General features: G+C 35.9%; 1 protein-coding gene across 3 annotated transcripts in view; it reads left to right on the forward strand.

The window, feature by feature from the left end:
* STK39 (serine/threonine kinase 39) overlaps positions 1-22,237 on the forward strand; it is a 75,698-nt gene that overhangs the window by 42,864 nt on the left and 10,597 nt on the right. For all 3 annotated transcript variants that reach the window (XM_066553645.1, XM_066553644.1, XM_066553646.1), the window contains 3 exons: positions 779-846; positions 12,977-13,029; positions 14,867-14,935. In XM_066553645.1, the coding sequence (XP_066409742.1) occupies positions 779-846; positions 12,977-13,029; positions 14,867-14,935 (190 nt within the window). The remainder of the gene's footprint in view (positions 1-778; positions 847-12,976; positions 13,030-14,866; positions 14,936-22,237) is intronic.

The raw sequence follows: 22,237 nt of genomic DNA on the forward strand, positions 1-22,237 counted from the left end.
TATGTTTGTTGAAAATACACAGATAATAAAATACAGATCTAGTGTAATTTTTTTTAAAGTGGCTTTGATATGGAAAACTGTTTAAAAAAAGTCAAATGAAATTTGTGATGCAAATCTTTATTTTGGGAGGGCTTCTGAACCCTTTGTAACTTCTGAACAGGCTGTTCTGTGACTGGTGAAAATATGCCAAGGTGAGTATGAAATCATAGTAGGGTAGAGGAGCCTGGTGCATTCTGTATGTAGGATACACTTTTGCTTGAGACTTCATTGAGATTTTAGTTGAGAGCTGGGAGGATATCACAGTGTGAGGGAGGAGTGATAAGGTGAAAGATATCAGTGTTACTGATTTTTCTCTGCTGAAGACATCCTCTGAGCTTGATATCTGCTTTGATGTGCTGCTAGTTCCTTGCATATGGGTAGATGTAAGACTTCCTTAACAACCAAAACTGTTACACAAAAATAATGTGAGTAGCAGTTTGGAATTCTTACTGTGTGCATATTATTCAATAGGTAATTGTTGCTTTGGTGCAAGGTGGATTATAAGCTCCTACACTCAGTGGTTTAATGCAGGCCTTATTTATTACTTGTTTCTCTGTAACTGAAATATGGGAATTTTACTGGTATCAGCTATATTATAGGCTGTGTACTGCAAGTGTTTAAAGTTAGAGAATGTGTTAAATATTCTGTGCTAACTTCAAACTGTTAGCATGGAAAGCTTTTTGTGGTTTTTTTTCCCTTTGGCATCCTTTATAAGACTTTTTGCTTTTTTCTCTAATAGTCTCAGCCTGCTATTAGTGAGGAATACAGTGAAGTTCCATGTGCGGTGAATCTTGTCTTAAGATTAAGGTAAAAGATTCTTCTATTTATTTAGCTGTATTATGTTGATCTCCCTCATTACTCTCATAATATTAACATAAAATCAGTGCTGAAGTGTATAATCTCCCAGTATGACCAGTATGAATAGTGTTTCTGTGACTAATTGCTGTCTTTTAATTGCTTACTGAAATAATGTAAAATTAAAAGCAGAATATGAATGTGTCTTCAGGCTAAGTGTACCCTTCATTAAGTATTTTCTTTCTTTTTTTCCTTATAATGCAGAATCACAGTGAGAAGCTTTTAATGAGTTTCTTTCACACTTCAGCAGTCAGCCTCTGACAGAAATAAACCATAGCTGTATTACAAGTTGCCTACTCAAAATGTTTTTCACTGGCAAGTTTGATCAGCCACTGTGGAGAAGAGATGGGTATTTTAGAAAATGGATACAAATATGTTGTCTGACTTAAATTTTTACTTAGTTGAAATTAGTCAGATTACCTTTAATTAAAATTAGTTTATAACTAAGGTTTGAATTGCTTAATTATGCAGTCTAGTTCTTGGATAAAACTATTTCTGCATATGAAACTTTGATAGCTTTTTATGTGTATGATAGCTTTTTTAATGTTTTTTCTTAAAAAGCTTATTACCACTCACTTTAAAACTTGCTTACATCCAGTTTGTGTTGACAGGATATCTATGTGAGGTTGTAAATTCCTAATTATCGCTATGGAGAAAAGTTCAGTGTTACTATTTTTTATGCTAACAAAAACACAAGAAGCCAGAAATAATTAGAAAATTACAACCAGTATGTTAGAAACAAATATCATATCTATGCATAACAAATACCTTTAAAACAGTAGCATCAAAAATTTTTAGTGTTCTGGTTCCACTGTTTGTAATCAGAAAAAAACCAATTACACAGAATGAGTGCCAAGTTTCAAAATCTATTTTCTTCCCTTTGACTACTTTTCTAGTGGCAGCTGCAAAAAAATTTGCATTGCTGCCAAAGGTTGTGTAAAAAAGAGGATTAATGAATTTTATTGTGGGGATAGGAAAGACTTAGTGATTATTTGGAGTAATTTTAGTTGTCCAATTTACATAACTGCCCAGTTATGCTATCAATATTCTTTTTCATCTCTCTGCTGGCAGGTAGATGAAACCATTTAAAAACAGACCAATTTGTACTGCTGTGTGGATGTACCAGTGAGGTGCTTTGGTTATCTATAAATGATCATAAAACCCAGAGAGTGATTAGCTTCTTACCCAGTTATTTGCAGTGTTGGCGTATTCAGAGGGCAAACATTTTAGACCTGCAAGTACAGTGAAACATCAGGAATTATGCTTTCAGTTTTCTGCAGCTTTTAAGCCACAAGTGAATGAGGACTGATCCTGGGAGACTTGAGTTTCCAAGCTCTTACTTGCACAATGAACTTTTGTTCTTTTTAAGGATCCTCTTTAATTCATGGCTGGAAAAAAATTCCCTCTCCCTACTTTCCCTAAAAGCAAGTCTGTAGTAATGAGGTTAATTTCTTATTTTTATGAACTTACAGGTGATTATTGGTAGAGAGGGAAGAAACAAGAATTTCTGTTTTAGGAATCAGTTTCCATTAAACAGAAAAAAACAGTCTTGAAAAGCAGGTACGCTCTTGGGCCTGGGAACTCTGTTGGCAGTGTTGAGAAAACCAAAAATCTGGTGTGTAATTTTGCAGGATTTTGTTTTTTTAACTTTCCTGCTTTTGAGGGAAGAATGCTGTGTAGTGCAAACCTCTGTCCTATGTGAGCTCTAGCTGTGTCTGGTCTCAGTGGTAGGAGGGGGGCAGAGTTATAGATCTTGGCACAGACTTTGCTTCTGCTGGCAGCCTGAGCATGTGAGTGGGGTCAGAGCTAGCACATGAGCAGAGTGTGTGTGTGTTTGGGGGCAGTGTAGGGGTGTGGGCTGCACTAAGTAACACACTTTTCTTTTGTTTGGCACTTTGTGAAGGGCTGATTTGACTGTGAGGGCTACAAGCTGCCTATATCTCTACCCAGCAGCAGAGACAGTATTTAGAATTTCTGTAGAATTTCTGTATAATTGCTAATTTAAAGGCAGGAGTTATTTTGCTTATGGAACACCAAAGCTCAGGCAGCCACTGGCTGACTATAGATAACGTCTTAAGCAAGGTACCTTTGGTAGCACTTGAGTTGTGCTTCCTGTTCACTGTTGACCCTCTTCCCTGTTGAGACTTTGTCATGCAAGTTGATGCAAACAGAGCTTTTTGAGCAGAAACAACTTAGTATGAGGCTTGGGAGTGTGGACCATAAGGTTTAAAGAATAGTGCCTGGGGATTTGGGAGAGGGCAAAGGGTAAAGAGATGGCAACTTTAAAAGTGACAAGAGGTGGGCAGGAAGAAAGTGCTCCTGCTTTTTTTTTTTTTCCTCTTCTACAGTGAGGCTACACCATGACACCCCCCATTGCATTTTAGGTGTTAGCTTGCATTTTTTTTTTTCCTAGCAGTATGTTCCAGAACAAGGTTAATAGTACCCATAAAAATTAAAAATTGCTTTCATGAAGGAGGAATTCTGGCAGAAGAATTAATGCATTTAAGTAATTCTTTACCTGGATGGTCAGGTTCTATTATTTTTTTCCTGGTCACAGCAGGGTTGGACTCATTCAGTGATTCAGTAGGGTGTGCTAAATTAACATCATCCTCTGTTTACTGCAAATGCCTTGGATCAGAAACACAGCTCACAGTCTGAAATAATTTTTGAAGAATCCCATGGTACTCTTTATACAAATGGTGGTATTTAACTACCTTACTCAAGAAAAGGGAAAACCATCCAGACTAACGGATTTATCTGTCCTTACAGATATTTAATGCCTTTCTGTTTTCATAGTTTTCTCAGTGTGAGCTAAGTTGTCAAAAAATTCTCTACTGTCAGGGTTATATCATGGGCTGGAGACAGCAATTTCCAATTTTTTTTCTATCTTTTGCAGTATTGTCTTGGAGTACATTGCCCCAAAAGGGAAATTATCAGCAGGCTTTTTTAGGTAATTCCCTGAAAAGCTCTTGAAAGGATCTAGTATTAAATGCTTAATATGGGCCATTAGTGTTTTAAAGCTCTGATGTAGTTAAGAGACTGTGCTTGAATTTTGCAGTGAGCTGAAAATACTGGTTCTCACTGGCTGGATCTGTTACCACAGTGTGTAACTCTGACCCAGCCTGAGCAATTGCCACTTTGAAATGCCAATGCTTCTATATCCTCACCCTCAAGAGGAAGTGGTATTTGAGAGTAGGGAGGAATGAAATCTGTAATCCAAATTTGTTTCCAGTAAGGCTGTGAACACCGCGTGTCTCAGCATCAGAACCTGGCAGGAACTCTGCAGGGAGAGGCCAAGGCAATTGTCTGTGATTGAGTCTTCCAACAGGACTGTTCACAGCACCAGGGAAGGGAAGTGGGGAGGAATTACCACCCTGGATTTGAAATTTCCAATCTAACCAAGCTGTTGCAGTTACAGATTTAGGAAGGTCACTGGTAGAGGGTTTGATTACTTGGATTAATAACAGATATTTTGTGTTAAATTAGGAGACTTATTAATGGTTAATAGTTAAGAATTGCAAATTATCTGAAGCAATCTAAGATGGTTAAATTAGCTCCTATGACAGGAAGATAATTTATTGACAGTAATTTGGAATGTCCCAGGACCTAATTTAATACAGTTCCTGCACACTAAATGAATTAAGCCAGTGGAAGAATAAAAGGGGCAAATGGAAATATTTTACTGGCAAATGAATTTTACTGGCCTGTGAATGTGATGGTGTTGGGCAGGGCTGAAACCATTTGAAGTAATTTTTTTTCTGTTCCCACTTAGTTGTGTGGTCCTCCATCTTTCCACTGGTGGGGATGTTCTGGGACTGTGTTGGGTCCCTGTAAAGCAGCAGCCAGCTTTCAGTTGGTTGGTTTGTGACTTCTGATATTTTTGAGGGGAAGGCAAAATTTTAAATAAACTCGATTTTATTTATTTTGTTTTGCCTCACAATTGTTACTGCTCTAGTGGGGCCAGTAAATGGCCCCAAGAGGTGCACTGGGACACAGGTGTGACAAGAATTTAACGTAGGAGCAGACTTTGCTGGTGAAGCTGATTTACTGTAAAGAGAAAGTTTGGCAGGATAAATAGATGAAACCTTTGAAGAGTTTAAAACAAAGCTTAGACTTTTTTCCATGCTTCCCACTCTTTTTGATAAGCTAGTCAGGATCCATGACTTTTAGATGGATGATATACAGATTGTAATTTTTGTGGTGGCCAGGTGTCTTTCTGGTTTACCTAGAAGTCTCCTTTTGTTTGACAGTAATATACTGACAGGTGATCAGCACTGTAAAACTCTGAGGCAGTGGGATTAAAAGGATGCAGGCTTCCAGGCAGTTTTTGATTCAACATGATTAAAACTTTCTTTGATTTGGATCAAGTCAAAAGTTTCTCTGTGCCTTCCTCTCAAAGCCTGTTTTGTGCACTGGGGAATTAAAAGGTTCTATTAAAAAAACTCCATATACCTGTAGAAGCTGTTGTAAGTCTTTTGTCTTGATTTCATAAATAAAATCACTTTTCTAGAGCTCTATTCTGAAACACCCCCAGCCTCCTGGCAATGATTGGCCTTTCACACTTTCTGATTTAAGGAAGTGGCATTTTGCTTCAAGCATTGCAGCTATTTTTCAATGCTGAACTTGAAGAATTTGTTACTGGAATAACAGGTTATAATCCCTCTTCTTGTGCACCAGGCATACAGAAGCATACAAAGCAAGGCTTTGTTTGTTTAATCTCTAAGTTGCTGTGGTATTTCTTATCGGTCAGGCAGATGGTGTATCACTTCAGTCATGCAAGCATGCAGTCTGCTTTTAATAAAAAAACACTTCAATGCAGGTTTGACTTCCTTAAAGTGTGCACTGCTCAATAATATTTGGTATCAAAACATACAGTGATACACTCAGAGTGGATAAGTTAAATTACAGGCAAATCCAGAAAGGCAACTATAACCACAATGCACTGTAATGTTTAACAAAGAGATCAAATTATGTGCATGTTGTCCTCTCTGTTATTGAAATCCTCTCTGAATACTTCCAGGTTATTTTTTTTAACATTACTGATGTTCTCTGCACTTAATTCCAGTTCCTTCTAGGTTTCTACCAAGCATTAAGATTTTACCACATTAATAAATTCTAAACATAATTGTGTGTGCCCTTCCTTGTATTTCAAGTACTTGTCATAAACTAATGCTTTTCAGAAGTTAAATCTTTACCACTGCTCTTAAAAAAACTTTTGTGCTACTTGAGAGTACTTTCAGAGGAAAAAACCTCATGATCAATATGCCATCTCTGCTGCAAAAAAACTTGATAGCTTTTTGCTGAAGTTATTCCCACTGCTGATGTATGAGAGCAGGTAGGAAGTGTGAATTTCAAAAAAGATGATGCAAGTGAATACTGCTTTTCACTGCCTGTGCACTGAAATGAGTCACTGATAACTGAGGCAAAAAATATTGTTTCAGAATTTGCTGCTTGACTTAGCTGGAAATGAACATAGCAAGTAAAAAAAATTGAAGGGCTTTTAATGTTCTTCTGATTTAGCTTCTGGCATCAGCAACTGCAGAAATAGAGAAGCAGCATATTTGGATATAGATATATTTAAAATGTCTCTAGTTCTAACACTTCTTTGTCATAATATGTAGACTTGGGGCTGTAAACCAGTGGATTGAGAGAAAGGATTTAACGTTTATATGTCACTTCTAAAAGGTATTGGTTTTCTTGTGTTTTTTCTGTCAGACATTTCAAGGTTTCACTATCATCCCATCCATTTCCACTAGATGGAAAGGACTCTAGTTTCTTTTGAGTCTTAAGCAACTTGGACCTATCAGCTATGGATAGAAATATGTTGTCAAGACCCTTCCTGAGGGAGGAGCTATCAGCTGCCCTGGAGCCTTGGACAATGTTCCTAGCTGATCTGATTGTGACCATAACAATTCCCTTGTGATTTATTTTGTTTTTTAATGTGCACTTGCCTTTTCTGTATAGTAAGTGGCATAGAGACAGTAAATCTTTAACAGGTAACTGCTGCTGTGTCATTCCAACAGCTTATCAGCCAAATGACAATGTTTCATTTTGGCATTATGTTTTCCAATCTTGAAAGCATCATTTGGCTGTGCTTTGCTGTTAGTGTTGCTGCTACCTCTTGATGTGTACTGATTAAGAAGTGTTTGTATCATCTGAGGGATCTGCTCTTTACCCAAGATCATGTGATGATTAAATAGTAGTGGCATTTTTTTGTGTTAAATTAAACTGTTGAGTCCTATAACTTGATAGTGAAACATCATATATTAAATGTATTTCCTTCTTCCAGTAATATCTATAGAGGGAGCTAAGTTCTAAACTCAGAGAGTTTTCCCAGAACCATTGAGGTAAATGGTAAGGTTTTGATGAACTTAAAATAATTATTTGGGACCACATTTTATTAATACAGAGAGATTTTAGTCCCATTCTTCTTCATCTGGAAGCAGAAGAGAATTCAAAGATCTCTTTTGCTCTTACCAAAAGCTAGCAGTGATGCCTTTTCATTTAATTTACAATTGACCTGAAGTAATTAAAAGTAAGTAGAGCAGAGCCATCTCCACAGTGTTGAACAGGCATGATCTGCTCTTGATAATATGGTAATTTGTAATGGAGGAGCCTGTGTATTGATTATTAAATGACAGCTGAGCATCAAAGTGTTAGAAATAAAGGCGTTTACACAAGCATGTGGTGAATCCTCTGGAGGCTAATGCTTCTTTACAAATGCTCTGTTCTCTTGTGTTTATATAATCCCACAGGAGCCTTCGTGTTCTGATTCACAAAATTACATGAATAAATATAAATTCCTCTTATTCCTGCTTTGGTTCATCTGTGTACATAGTATCATGACTTCAGAAATCAAGAAAGTGGGGTAGGAGCAGGAAAAAAGTGAACTTTGATTTCTGTTGAGGTAGGAGAGGATTCTCACTTGCTGTGCTTTAGATTAATAGCTAAATTCCACAGCTGAAGCATAAGAAATTTGTAAGGCAGAGAACATAAATGTATAGAGGATTGAGATTGGCTAAACCTTAAATATGGGATGAATTAATTTGTTGACTTGTTTATTCCAATATTTTATTCCCTCATCCTCTTTATAATATTGAAAGTAAAGTGCCAGTTTGTATTTCACTGTTGTCTGTTTATTAACTATGTTCTCGAAATAAAGTTGAAATAAAGTTTTAATTAATCAAAACTGATAAAATAAACACGTACTATGGATCATCAGTGCAGGTATTTAATACTTAAAATTCTGCTTTTAATAAAAAAATGCAACACCTGTGAAATAAGCTACCAGTGTGAAAACAAGGCTACATAGACTTCATGGGGAACTGTGTTTATCCTGGGCTTTCTGCCTTAAGCAGGTGAAAGACAAAAATGGGTGACACTTTATTGAGAAAAGGCAGATTACCTTTTGAAATTTGAGTGACATTTGGTGAGGCCAAACATTTGTCTCTCCAGCATTTTTTCCAGCAAGAAGAAAAATGCATGTAAAATTTCTTTTAAATAAACCTGCAAACCCCACTCTTCTGTCCTTCTCCCCCCTCAATTGTATTTCTTGCATTGTATGCACTAAGATCTTGCCCTAGAGATGTAGAATGAAAACTGGATGAGTACAGCTCTAGGATGTATAACCCACCTATCACTCTGATTAGTCCACTTCATTTTGATGTGAACTTCTGCTTTCTCTGCAGTCTAAATGAGCAAGTCATTTGAATTCTTCTGTGATTTTAATTACAGCAACAACTGCAGTGAGGTAGTGCAAATGCCAAGCTGCTTACCCTTGCTTCTTAGGCTATGCTGTCTTGTTTTTTCATTCTAACTTTGCTTCCATGGTAGTTTCAATGCAGTTCAAATTTTAGATGGTAGGAACATCTGTGGGTCTGAAGTTTTGTACAAGTGAGATAATTTTTTTTTTAGCACGTGTTTTTTGTTAAAGCGCACTGACTTGGCCAGTGTCATCAGTCCCTCATGGTGAGGGAGCTTCTCTCCTGGTGGAAGTAGGGCTTATTAGGAATATGAGGAGGGGAAAAACTGACTGGTGAAGGGTGCCATGTGGCACCATTTTATGGTGCTTTCATAATAAAATTTCTACAGTTTTGGTTAAAGATGAGCTTATTTCTGTTTCTAGAAAAGAATTAATATTCTGCATTCTGCTGTTGTCTCTTGCAGTCATGAGTCAGCTGTGGTGGTTACCATTCTGTCAGTACCTGCATTCTTGGATGCTTAGCTCCCTACATCAGGTTTTGGAAACCACATGTGATGATTGAGTAACTAAAGTCTGAAAATTAGGCAAGCAATGCAGAGACAGAATGTGGATGTTCTTACACACCTGCACACACACACTGGTTTTGGTTAACCTTGTCTGAGAAATTTTTTTTCTTACATTGGGAAGGAAGAATATACAGTTATTTAGCTATGGTAGGATGCATCTCATCCAGGAATACAGACTCTCCCTGAGGGCTGTATGGAAGATGCTGAAGCTTGTGTGAAATAGAAGCTGATGTTTTTGATAACTCTGCATAAGAAATGAAGGATAAATTTGTGAGGGTAAGAAAGATGGCAAAATTGAAAGAAAATCGACTGCTTGATACATAATCAAAGTATTCCAGCATGTTTTAGTCCTAAAGTTTAATTCCAAGACATCTCATTTTCCTGAATTGCACTTACATGACATACATTCTACTTTTAAGGACAAAAGAAATAATGACATTTAATGTCTCTAATTTACAGTTGTATCATTACACAAACAATTTTCTATTTTAATTCAACAACGCACATCTTTTGTCAATCATGTGGAACAGAGATAATTGACTGTAGCAGGAATCATGCTATCATTAGGTAATTATTTGAAGGCTTCTTTAAATGCAAATGCCTGAAATCTCTCTCATGTCTTATGATTTTGTCAGTAGAACCATGTCAGTCTGAATAGTTGCATAATTTGTTTATTCTCTAATCCTGATTTTGGTCAATATTAGCATTGTTTTGCAAATAACTTCCTTCAAAACAGAATATCTTTTATATCCTAATGACAGGATTGCCAAAGTTTGTAGGTGAGGGGCTAAGTGGGTGGCCTTTGTGCTTTTTCAACTTCCTTGAGGAAGCATTATTCCCTTGAAATCAGATTTAGCAATCTTGGTGTGCACGTCAGGTGCTTCTGATGAAAACAAAAAAACAATGAGGAGTTGCAGAACATGCTTTCACAAAGTGGGAAATTTTAGATTCTGAAATTACTTTGCCTGTAAGATGGCTGCCAAAATGTCTTAGCATGGCATGCTTTGGTGTCACCCTTATTCAAAACATTTGGAATTCTTCCTGTTGGAGGTGAGCGCATAATGAAAATAAACTTGAAGTGAATAAAAATGCACAAAGCACTTAAAATTTACTACTTTATAAAAAGAGATGAGGGATGGCCTTGTTTTATCCATGATAATCAAGGTATATTAGTCTGTAATGCCACAGAGCTAGAAGCACATAAGAGGTATTATAAGAGATGGTGTAAAGGTCTGAGTCGGCATTTTAAAACAGAAATAACTTTTTCACAAATGTATTTGAGAAAATAGGAACCATTAAGAAATGATGAAGAAGATAAAATTATTAATTGAAAAGTTACTAAGTGCCTTTTTTCTAATCCTATTTCTATATAGCAGAAATCAAGTCTGTATGCTGCTGCATGATAAGAGTGTAATGGATGTAAGATAAAAAAAAGGAACAAATGAAACGCTGCTTGCAAACTCTGCCTGCAAATTAATCAACAAATCCAAACAGTTTTCACCAAGGGAGCTAGCAAACTAATTTGCAGTTACAGTGACATTAACTAGAACCAGAGAAGTGTCTAAAGGCTAGAAAAGAGCATGAGGTGCTTTTAGGGGAGAACTCAAGTGCATCTGCTATTTGGTGGATTATATATTGGAATACATAATTTATGGAAATCAATAAATGTCTGGCAGGTAATGGAACAATAAGCAAAAGCACTTACAGGCTTCTAGCAAATTAATCTTGCCAAACTTTCATTGTTTTTCTTTCCTCAATAGCTGAATACCATTATAAAGAAAGCAGCAGTGTCCTAAGTTCAAAATAGTTCAGAGTGTAACAATTCTCAATAGCAAAGTTGGATTGCTGAATATATATCAACCTTTAATGAATTTTCACCTTGACTAAAATAAACTGATGTGACTCCTTAACTTTTTAATTGGGATATTTTGGAATTTGGAGACTAACATACAGCCCATGTGCATCCTGCATGAGGAAGGAGCATAACAGGAGCAGCTCGTCTTTCAAACAGCTGTGAGAAGCTGGTGATTTTCATAAGAGTTCATAATTACTTGGTGCCTTTTTATATAGTAGATATTCTGCTTATGGGAGGTCTGTGGAAAGATATAATTAGAGGACCTAATGGATTAGGTTTCTTGGTCACAGAATCAAAATGGTTTGGCTTAGAAGAGACCTTAAAGGTCATCTAGTTCCTACCTCCTGGTTTACCTCTAAAAAGGTGTGAAAGTCTTTATTCACTTGATTTGTTTCTTCTGAAGCGTGTGCAGGAAATGAGTATTTGAGTTACGTAGACATTCAGTCAGAACATTTCTTATTTAAGAATAATGCTAAGTTTTTGTGCATTTTCCTTTTTTTTGGAAAACAGTTTTTGTCAAAAGGGAACCTGGAGATAGGTCTTTAAGTTGATGTTTTTTATGTTTTTTGTTGTTGTTGTTTGTTTTAACAGAAAGCCATTCATATTTTTCTAGGAGAGAGAGAAAGAAGCTGATAATGAAGCTGGCTAGCTTCATTATCTGCAGCTTTGTGTTAGTGATCTTAACTTCTATAGTTCTTTATTTAGAGTAGTATTTTGGGAACCCAAAACTCCTTTAGCTTTGAAGCATTTAGTAGATTCAGTAAATGAGTACTTTTCATTTTAAGCACTGCATGTGGCATACTCATTTTTTAGGGTTTGCTCTCTTACTGTTGTGTGTGCTGCCAGTCATTCTGGCTTTTGTGTTTCTGTATGATGCTGGTTTTGGCTCTGTAATATTCCTAGAAGTATTTAGCAAGCAGTAATAGATGTAAGTCAGAGCTGAATATGCCTACCTATTGGATTTAGCTTTCCCACAGCAAGACTTCATGGCCTGGTATGCTGAAATAGGAGCTTGCATACAGTTTCCTTGCTGAGGAGAAGAATAATGAACTGCAAAGCACATTCTGTTGCCATTAGCATTTCAAGTAGATTAAGCTATTCATTGGAAAAAGAGGGGCTACAGCAATTAGGTTCCTCCCTGAGCTCAGCTGACTTGTCATTTCCAAAAACGAGATGGACGTCTGTTTTGCAGAGGCAAATGTTTTGTTGATGGAAGAAATTATTAACTAAACCTGAAGCTGTAAACATGCATGGAATGGGGCACAGTATAAGGCTGTAAAGGAATTCTATAACATTGCCATTAATTCCCTTAAGACTGTATCACACACTGAACTTGTTAAAACACTCTTTGAGGCAAGCAGGAAGACAAAAAAACCTTGGGATTTAACATTTTACTGCTCATTTTATGTGTAGGTGGAACCTCACTGCTGAGACAAGGATGGTCAGTGAAAGAATTTACTCATTTGGAGTAAAGAATTTACCCTTTTATAAACACTGTGCATTACCACTACTTTTCAGCATTTAACATTTGCTGGATACTTTGTCTCTTAAACATCTTTGTATAAATGTGACCCCAAATAAGGAGCTTTAAGTCCAAGTGAATCTACTGTTGTCCTTGGAGGATAAGGTATCTGGCTCAAACTGTGTTGAACTATTAGAGTCAATATGGCACAATGTCTTTTGAATATGAAAAGGAAAATATTTATCAGAGGACTTTATTTTATCCTTTATGGTACTGAATGCATTTTCAACTCAAGCATATTTTTCTGCTAGTTTTCCCAAAATGCTGCCATGAAAATGCAATGGAGTCTTTCCAGTCTGTGTACTTTGGGAGAGCAGTATTTTCTTGAAAACACACAAAATGTGGTTGTCAATGCCAGAGGTATTCTTTGGGTGTAGGAACTGAATAGTGGTTCTGTCCTTCATTACATTTTAATGTACGCACTGACTGTTTTTCAGGAACTCCAGGAAAGAACTTAATGACATACGGTTTGAGTTTACTCCAGGCAGAGGTAAGGCTCCTGCAACTGAATTATTCTCTTACTGCTTAAAAATGCATTTCAGAAATGGATTACTGCTTATGCTTCATGCAGACTGCCTCTCTGGAATGTTTCCTACTGTGCAGAGCTTTATATGGAACCTCAGTGGAGTAGGAATTGCAAATGTATGTAAATTCTAGTGGCAAGGTTGCATAATATATATATTAGAAAACTTTATTCACAGTATACTTTTATCAATTTCATGTCTTATTGAAATTATCTATATGGTATATAAGATCTTGCCTAGCAGTATTTCCATTTTCACATTTGGAAAACATTGTAGGAAATAGAATATAGTAGCCATAAAAGTGTACGTGGTGATGGTAGTAATATTTGAGCTTCTTTCCCTTTTATAGTAAAAGATGGTCTATTAACGACAGTGCACACCATTTTTCAAATGCTGTCTTCAGCTGAAAGTTTAGCTGTATCTCTAGCTTTGGTATTATCACCAGAAAGAAATTCTGGTATTGAAACTTTAAACTCTGCTGCATACTTATAGAACTGTAGGCTTTCCGGTGCTAAGAACTGTAAGAACTTGTACAGCGGCCTTTGTTTGAAAAAATCAAGTGTTACTGGGATGAAATGTATAGAAGGCTAATATTTTGAGTAAGAAGGTATCATCCTTGTTAATCTGCAACCCTTTGAACTATGAACCTATTTTATATTCCTTAGAAGTCAGTATTCACTTTATTTAGAGAAGCCTTCAAAGAGCTTTCACCTAAAATTAAATCCAGGTTGGAAGAGGTGTCTCTTTCACAGTAAATCATAGTATCTTTCATGTGCAGTAGTTCTGTGCATGGATTTATTCTGTGTTGTCTACCTGCTTTTCTCATTGATTTTGGCAATGAGTAAAAACAAAGAAGGCCTGTTACTTAATTTGGCACAGAACATCTCAGTTTGCCAAAAGAATTACTTGGGAAGCAGTTACTTAAGCCATCTGAGAATTCCTACTTGGTCAGAAATAAGAGGATAGACCAGACTGTTCCTATAGTCACTCACTGAGACAGCCAGAAGGCAGCTCTGCTTCTCATCTCCAGAAGCTGCAGCTGGCTCAGCTACCTTGCTTTTCCCTGTGTGTGTTTCTTGAGGAAATGATAAAACTTCATTTAACTGTCTCAAAGCATGAGCTCCATTAGGGTGTTTGGTGCTGGGGCCAGATTACAGTTGAGATTTAGCTAGAATTTCGGCTTGTTCCTGCTGTTCCTGCCTACTTACATATAAGCCTTCTAAGGTCTTTATGCAGGGCAAGTACTAGTCACAGAGACTTAGGAATTCACCCACTCAGGTACAACAGTTAATAGGAAATCTACCCAAAGCTTTGAATTTCCTGATTCACAATACTTAAAAGCTATTTAAAACCTAGATCTCAAAATAATGACTGTTGATGTAAGTCCTTTATGCCACTTGCAACAAACAAGAAAGCCTAGTCAACCATGTTTCTGCTTAGATATGCACAACAAAGGAGGGCATAAAGAAAACCACGCTAAAGCATAGTTTATTTTCTTGGTTGTGAAGATACTGAACTTGCAAAATGTGTATGAGGATGTAGTTAGATAAGAGAGAAGTGCTGGTGGCCAGGAGAGGTCTGTGGGGGTTTGCAATGAATCATTACCTTATGTGATTTGCTGTGCAGAGGCTGATAAGATAATTATCTTTTTTTCCTCCTAATTAAAGATAATTTTGAATTCAATCCTGCCTCCCTGGGTGTTTTGGAACTAAAATATATATTTTTGTTGAAGTGCATTGGATGACTGATACGTTTTGTTGTTTTTCTGGACTCTCACACTTATTCCTTTCACCTTTTGGACAGACACAGCAGATGGCGTTTCTCAGGAGCTGTTCTCTGCAGGCCTGGTTGACGGCCATGATGTAGTTATAGGTAAATTACATTTTTGTTTGCAATTATACTCTTGTGACAAGTTTGTGTTAAGTGGATGTGAAAAAATGTTTTCTCTGATGCTGGTTTTCAGAAAATCTTTTTTGTCCTAATTTTGCTTTCATGTATGCATAGTTCAATCAACAAGGCAATTTTGATACCAGTCCAAGAATTGCTTTTAGAAGTCAGATCTCTTCAGTGGTTTGAGAGGGGTGATATAACATATTTCTCCTGAAGGATTATTGACAAGTCTATGATTGAGCATTTTTGTGATAACTTCATTTTTTTTTGTGTAACAATAAAATGATTTGTCAGTAGGATACTGCAGAGTGTGCTTTGGCAGCTCTGAAGTTATTCTTCTGTTTGGGTTCATAGAAGGAGGAGCAAGACAGTGTTCAGGACCTATGGAAATTGCATCTAGTGGTATTATTTCTGTAGTAAAAAAAAAAAGGTACTCAGAAATGTTTTCTGATGACTGAAAGATGCTTCTCTATTTTTCTATTCCAGGCTTAGTAACGTTTTCATTTTTTTTCTTTTATTTGAAATTCAGTGCTTCATAAAGGTGATTAATTTGGAAGTGCTTATTTCTCTGCATCTTCTTCCTTTTTTCTGGATGCTCAAGACCAGCAGATGTATAATCAACAAAATCAGAGCGGGGGATAATATATGCTAGATGAGGGAGAACTGAATTAAGGAATAAAACCTAGTCAATTTTTGTGTTGTGGTCAAAACCAAATTCTTATCAGTAGGTTAAGATTTCCTTACCAAACTCCTCAGTGGTATGGAGAGTGTTTCACTGCTCCAGAAGTTCATTACTCTCCTGGAAGATTATCTAAAATACATTTTAACTGCATTTGTAGTTAAACTCCTTCTGAGAGAAGCAAAAAAAGTACTTTTTGCTTTTTGATGATCAGAATGCAGATTAATTCTAGCTGATCTAAGAACTAAAATTCTTATCAGTTCTTTTACCTTTATTTCTAAAGAAAAAAGAGGCTTGCAGATGACACAAGCTGTAGGCACTCTTAAAGTCACTTCTACTGCATGTTTATTTTAAGGGTTCAGGAGGAGGAGTTGCTTGGCCTTGGTTTGTTGTCATTTAAACATCCAGTATGAAAAATTTCATTACCAGACTGCTGATAATATTTCTGGCAGAATTTTCATTTAGAAAAAAAAGACATTTTTTTCTGGATAACAAAAGAATTGTTATTGGACTGCCTGGGCAGTCAGGTGGCACTTTGAGTCATAGCTGGTGATGCTGCAGTGCAAGTCCTGCTGGGACCCAGTGAGAAATTCTTTTCCCTTCTTCATTTTCCCTTTGCTGCAAAATTCCATTTCAATGCAAAGTGCCAGTACTTCTGTGAAAATGGCAGCATGAATGGGATTTGTTATCATCTTGCAAGGGGCATGATGGGGGAAAGGCAAATGAAAATAGATGTCCCTCATGTGATAAATTCCCATCCCACAGTGATAGCATTTTGGTCCTTGAAGAAGCACAAATATTTAAACAAGATTTTCCCTATCAGGCTTGGTTAGAGACACAATCTAGTGATAAAAGTTTACTTCCTTGCTTAGTCCCTGTTTTGAATTGCATCAGACTTTGTTTTTTAGGATTATGATGGTTCCTTCTGTACTTTCATGTTTTATCTTTTACTGTGGTACTAAAAAAATCAAAGGAAATAAAATTTCTTCTATGTAATGAAATGAATCAAATTGTATTTAATTTCAGTAATTCCTCTTTAGTTTATATTAATCTTTATTTAGTTTGTATGGTGGGTTTTTTATGATGTAACTTACTTCAAGCTCCACAGGCACAAATTCTTGAGTGAATTTGTGTTATAATCTTGTGTCTGCTTCACCTGTGAAGTTTTCAAATATGTTTGGACATTGTTACCTTCCTAGAAAATTACTTCAGATTTCATATTTTACTGAAGGAATATTTCTGCAAAATGCAATTTTGCTTTTAATTAAGTTAAAAATTAAATTTGCACTTTGTTAGAATATTTCACTGTAACAGTGCAATCTTAAGAAATGTTTCAGTTTAAAGCCAGAGGTCATATAAGAGAGCAGATGGTGTTTAAAATGCAAATCTGCTTACAAAAATAATTTTCTGTGTAAAATTATGTTAGCACCTTGTTCACTCAAAAGGTTTAAAATCTTCCTATATAGGAATAAGGGAATAGTATGGAAGAGCTTGGTTAACCTTCTTCACCAGAAGAACTGATTCCATTAGTTTCCAGATTGAAAGCAGGTGATAAATTGCCTTTCATTTTTTAGCTGACACAGGGAGAAATTCAGCCACTGTAACCTGAATGAAAACAAGATTCTGAGATAGTCTCATGGAAGCTGTTCCTGTAGATTCTTTTCATGGATGTTAAAACATGTAGAGACATGGACAAGAGAGGAAGGTGAAAATCCATGTTTTTATGTTGAACTCAACAGTTTGTTGGCATGATGGCTGATCTTCTGAAAGGACATTTAAATAGGACTCAGCAAATGCTGTTGTGGAAGAATGGCCATGGCATGTGTGAGCTGAAGTTGTTAGTGTATAGAATTTAAAAGCTGACACCTTAAGTTCTATAGAATTTGCTTCTAAGCATCAGCAAGCTTCACTTGAATCTTGCTGGATTTGCTTCACTTAACACAGGCTTCCCAGGAAGATTTCCTTTCTGATCTACATGAAGTTCAGCTATCTGTTCTGCAGAAAAGGAGAAATCCCGGCTTGACATTCGGGTTTGGCTCTGATTGGCTGGTTTCTTTTAGCGTTGTTTCACACAAGGTCCCTAGATCATGGGAATCAGCACAGAGATTTGTTTAAAAGCAGACTAGAATTTGTGTTTGCAGAGGGGAATGAGCCTTGGAGCCAGTGGTATCTTGCTGATGAGGTATTTTTATGCAGAAATATCTATGTTGAATCAGATAGGGAATATTTTCAAAGTTCCTTTTGAGATAATGTGTCTCTGTATGCAATGCATGTATATTAGCTGGTAAATGTTCATCAGGTAATGCTTCATTATATTTTTGATACCATAAGGAAAACTCAAATCATATAAACAGTTGATTCTGTTGAAAATCACGTAGTTGCAGTCCTACTCCACTGGTGTATACAATGTGCATATAACTACAATGAAGCCTTAGACTACAGTTAATTTCCTGGAGTCCTTGCTTAAATTTCACAACCTGAAGGTGTATTTACAATTACTAAATTGCAGTATATACATAACCACCACACCCTTCCCTTCCTGAATACTGAATAAATAAAAGCCTTGATGTCCATGCCATCAAGAAATGTGCAGTTGCCCTCTACTATATTAATGTACCTTTTAAATGATGTTTTTGTCAAAAAAGTATCTCTGAATACTTTAAGCATCATAGAAGATACACATTCACTTTTAAATACATGTGATGTAAACTACTGCTGAAAATCTTGGTTGGAGATGTTGGAGATATCCACTTAGTAACCAGAGGAAAAGCTTTTAGTCAGTTAAAAATAAAGCTTCCTGCTGAAAGGCCTAATGTGTTTAGAAGAACCAGCTGAAAACCAACAGATTGTATTTTGTAATGAGGTTATATTTTTAATGTAGCAAGCTTTTTCATCAATATCTTGAATATTTTCTTGTAAGTGTGAATACAATAGATGCCATAATAGTTTGATACAATGACTTTGTAAGTAAACAGAACTTAAATTGGCATCTAGATTTATAAAGAAAGTCCAGTATGGCTGTGGATAGGGTAATAACCATGAGTTTAGAGAACATGTATCTGACCAAATCCAGAATAACATTATTTCAAGGACTGCTAAACAGTAAGTAATATATATAACATAGTGTAGCAATAGTATATAGTTACCAATTACAGTAGTAAAGCATTTGAAATTGAAACAGCTGACTGTCTTACAGTATGATGTCTGCTGCTGCTGAAGGTACTGTCATAAACTAAAATAGAATGATGAAAAAGCACCAGCCCAGCTTGTTAGTACAGTTAGTTTATGGTGGCACTGATAATCCACATTCCTAGAAATGGACTTACACAGTAAATATCCTTTTGCTTTCCTAGGTTTTGCTCTGCATTTGCTTATACCTCATTTTACTTTGTCTTTTTAGAGTAGTCATCTTTGAAATGGAATGAAGTGATGACTTTTGTTTAACTAATTCCAACTCATCTTACTGCAGTTAGGAAATGGAATAGAGCTGCATGAGTGGAAGACATACTGCATACATTTTTGTGTTCAAAGAGCAGTATGGGTGGCTAACTGGAACTGCACTGCCATTTGAAGGCACCTTAGGTTTGTCATTTAATATCAGTGATATTTTGAGGTGCACTCAAAATTTTTGTAATATTTAGGAAATTTATTAGAAGTTTTGTTTGTTTTACTTGTGGTTCAAACTGAGTTAAATAACTGAATTTTTATTAAATGTATCACGGTTTTATTTATTCCAAAGCTCAATTTACCCATAAACTATCTAATGAGAAAATGCCTTTATAGATTCTTACAAATTAATTTCAACTAAATTAGACAGACTAAATACTTTGTGTTTACTTTTACTATATTATCCAGAAAGAAAACATATAGATTTAATGAAAGCCTGACTGTATTTTCAGGCATTTTGTAGAAACCTTTGTGCCTTCAACATGAGTACATAACTCAGTATCTCTTTAGCAAGATATGCAAATACATTACAAATGGAAGAATATCTCTAAAATCCCCGGAGGCTTTAACAAGGACTTAAATATTTCAACACATCTGGCTCATTTAGAGCTAATGCACTGAAGGGTGACTCATAATGATGAGACTGCCAGGAGTTCTGGAAGCTTGAGGTGCACCTGCAGCTAATGAATTTTTGTGTCTAATTGCACCTAAATTATTTTAGACCTCCTATGTTGGATGTAAAAGGTGCACTGGAGTAAGTGCATTGTGTGAAGCTGGCAGGTTTCACGGAAGTTCCACTGTGATGAATTTTCAGTGTGGTGAAAATGTAAAGGTTCAAGGTGCAAAAAACCTTGTGTTAGGTGAATAATCACTGTTGCTGTGGTTTATAGCAGAACTAGAAATATGTGCTATAAGAAATTCTCCAAGTGTGCAAATTATTCTTCACACACATAAATGTGTGTTCATGTGTCATAGTAAATGTGCCTGTCTTACAGCCATGATAAAGTAACTAATAATTATAAGTTATTTTAAAGAAAAATAAAAGGTAGAATTGACAACTGCCTTCAAAGAAAGTTCCTTTTTTCATTCTGCAGTCCGCTGGTTCCTATTTAAGTGTGCAAATGAGGAATTAATCCATGTGGTTATTAGTGGGATTAGTTTGAGTTTTGCCTGATACAGTAAGTGATAAACTCTCTGCTCCTTATAGATTTGAATCAAAGTTTAAATGACTTTCCTTTCTAGTTAAGAAGAAAACAAAACAAAAACAATTGTGAATTTGAATCAGAAATTGCAAAAGCAGCAATGTATGTAATGTTCCTGTTTTCAATAGTAATTTACTTGCTGTTCTTTATTTCCTTGGCATTCACTTCTCTGCCAGGGGCTAGTATGTCAAAATAAAGATTTATTGAGGTTCTTCAAACTAGATGTATTCTATTTCAGAACCTAACTCCAGCACATCAGGGAGTCTTTTCTAAATATATTCTTCTTGTTTCAAGTTTCAGATACAAGGTATTGAAGTAGCCTGGCTGCTATTTCATCTTCTTAATAGTTTTGTCAGAACATTATCTATAATTCATAGCTGAACTTGGGACAGGAGGACTTGTGAAGACCTGATAAGGAAAGGAGATTGCAAAGTAATAATATGCATAGCAGAATATGATCTGCCTTATTTCTGCATAGACCTATATTTCAGATCTAATCCAGTGTGATGAAGATACTTGTTAGGGCTGTCTTCACTATCTTGATGATTACCAAACTGTTGCCAAAACCTGTGTCTGAAAACTAGCATTTGATATCTACATTCAGTCATAGGGAAATGATTTTTTCAACCTAGTACTCTCATTCTTTTGTATAGAGAATTTAAGAGAACAATTTACTGTAATATTTCAGGCTTGTTAAATAGCCCTGATAGCAGTGCTGGGGCAGCAGGTCTAAATTTTTATTATAAATGTTCATTTGAGAATAGACTGAGGTCTAGAATGCTCAGGATCCTCAAAATGAAGGGGAAGTGATAAAATATGTATATACTCATTCCTCACCTTCCTAAATAATCTACTCCATTAGGCACATGAAGAATCAAGGTCTGAAATATACATAAGTATTTAATTACCCAAATATATTCCATTTATCCTTTTAGAAAGTAGAATATCCTTTTACTTTGTTTACTTATCCTTTTAGTGTGTTTTAAATTTGCAGTGGTTATCCTAAGCTTTTTTCATATCCTCTGGGGGAAGAAGAATCAATTTGAAATATCAACTCTCATTTTTTTATAAGTTTCTGGGAAAAGCTACAATTTTCCGGTTCTACAATTAATATTTTAAATTATCAATAAAACCAATTGTCACAGTTATGGAATTTTCTTTTTTTTTTTTTTCTCTTCTCACACACTGTAGAATATAAAATGTTTCTTTGGAATCAGATAGCCATACTAAGTAATTGAGAATTCTGGAGCTTAATAATGTGTTATTGGAACTGATATAGGTAGATTTCTAGCACTAACTTATGCCACTTTCTATTTGGATACAGTACTCCTGTTTTATAAAATGTGCTGCTTCTGTTGGTGTGAATTTTTCCATCAGTTACGTAAAGAAAAATTACAACTTGTATATTACTTTACCAAGCCTTAGTTTTCCAGTTTTTGCCTGTGACCCCTGAATATCAATACTCCATGTTAATTTATCTTAATTCACTTAATATGAAGACATTCAAGGTCTGCTATTATTTTGTACATGTATTGAGTTGGTTTTTTTTTCAGTTTGAGCAAGGGTAAACATTGCAAGTCTTTATTTGTGGGTAGAAGTCAATCAGGAATATCCCCCCTGATGTCTCTGCCATTCATTTGAATTACCTAGGGTAATTGGTTCGTTGTTAAAGCTTTGGTCCCAGCCAAGCCTCTCTCTTTTTTTTCTTTTTTTCTTTTGGAACAAGATGGCCTGGTGCCAAATGCTGTTTAATATCCTTAATGTCTAAAGTTACATGAGCCAGCCTAAACCTAGGATGTCTGTTTGGAATAAGAAATTAATACAGTATTGGGGCTGAGAACTCATATGAACCACAGATCTCAAGTGGTGTTAATAATTGTTTTAAATTGTGAAAAGTGCAGGTAGAAGTTGTTCACTAGGATCCCTGTTCACTGGGATGCTGTAGGAGACCATTTC

This window comes from Molothrus aeneus, chromosome 7, assembly GCF_037042795.1.
Source record: "Molothrus aeneus isolate 106 chromosome 7, BPBGC_Maene_1.0, whole genome shotgun sequence".
Lineage (NCBI taxonomy): Eukaryota > Metazoa > Chordata > Aves > Passeriformes > Icteridae > Molothrus > Molothrus aeneus.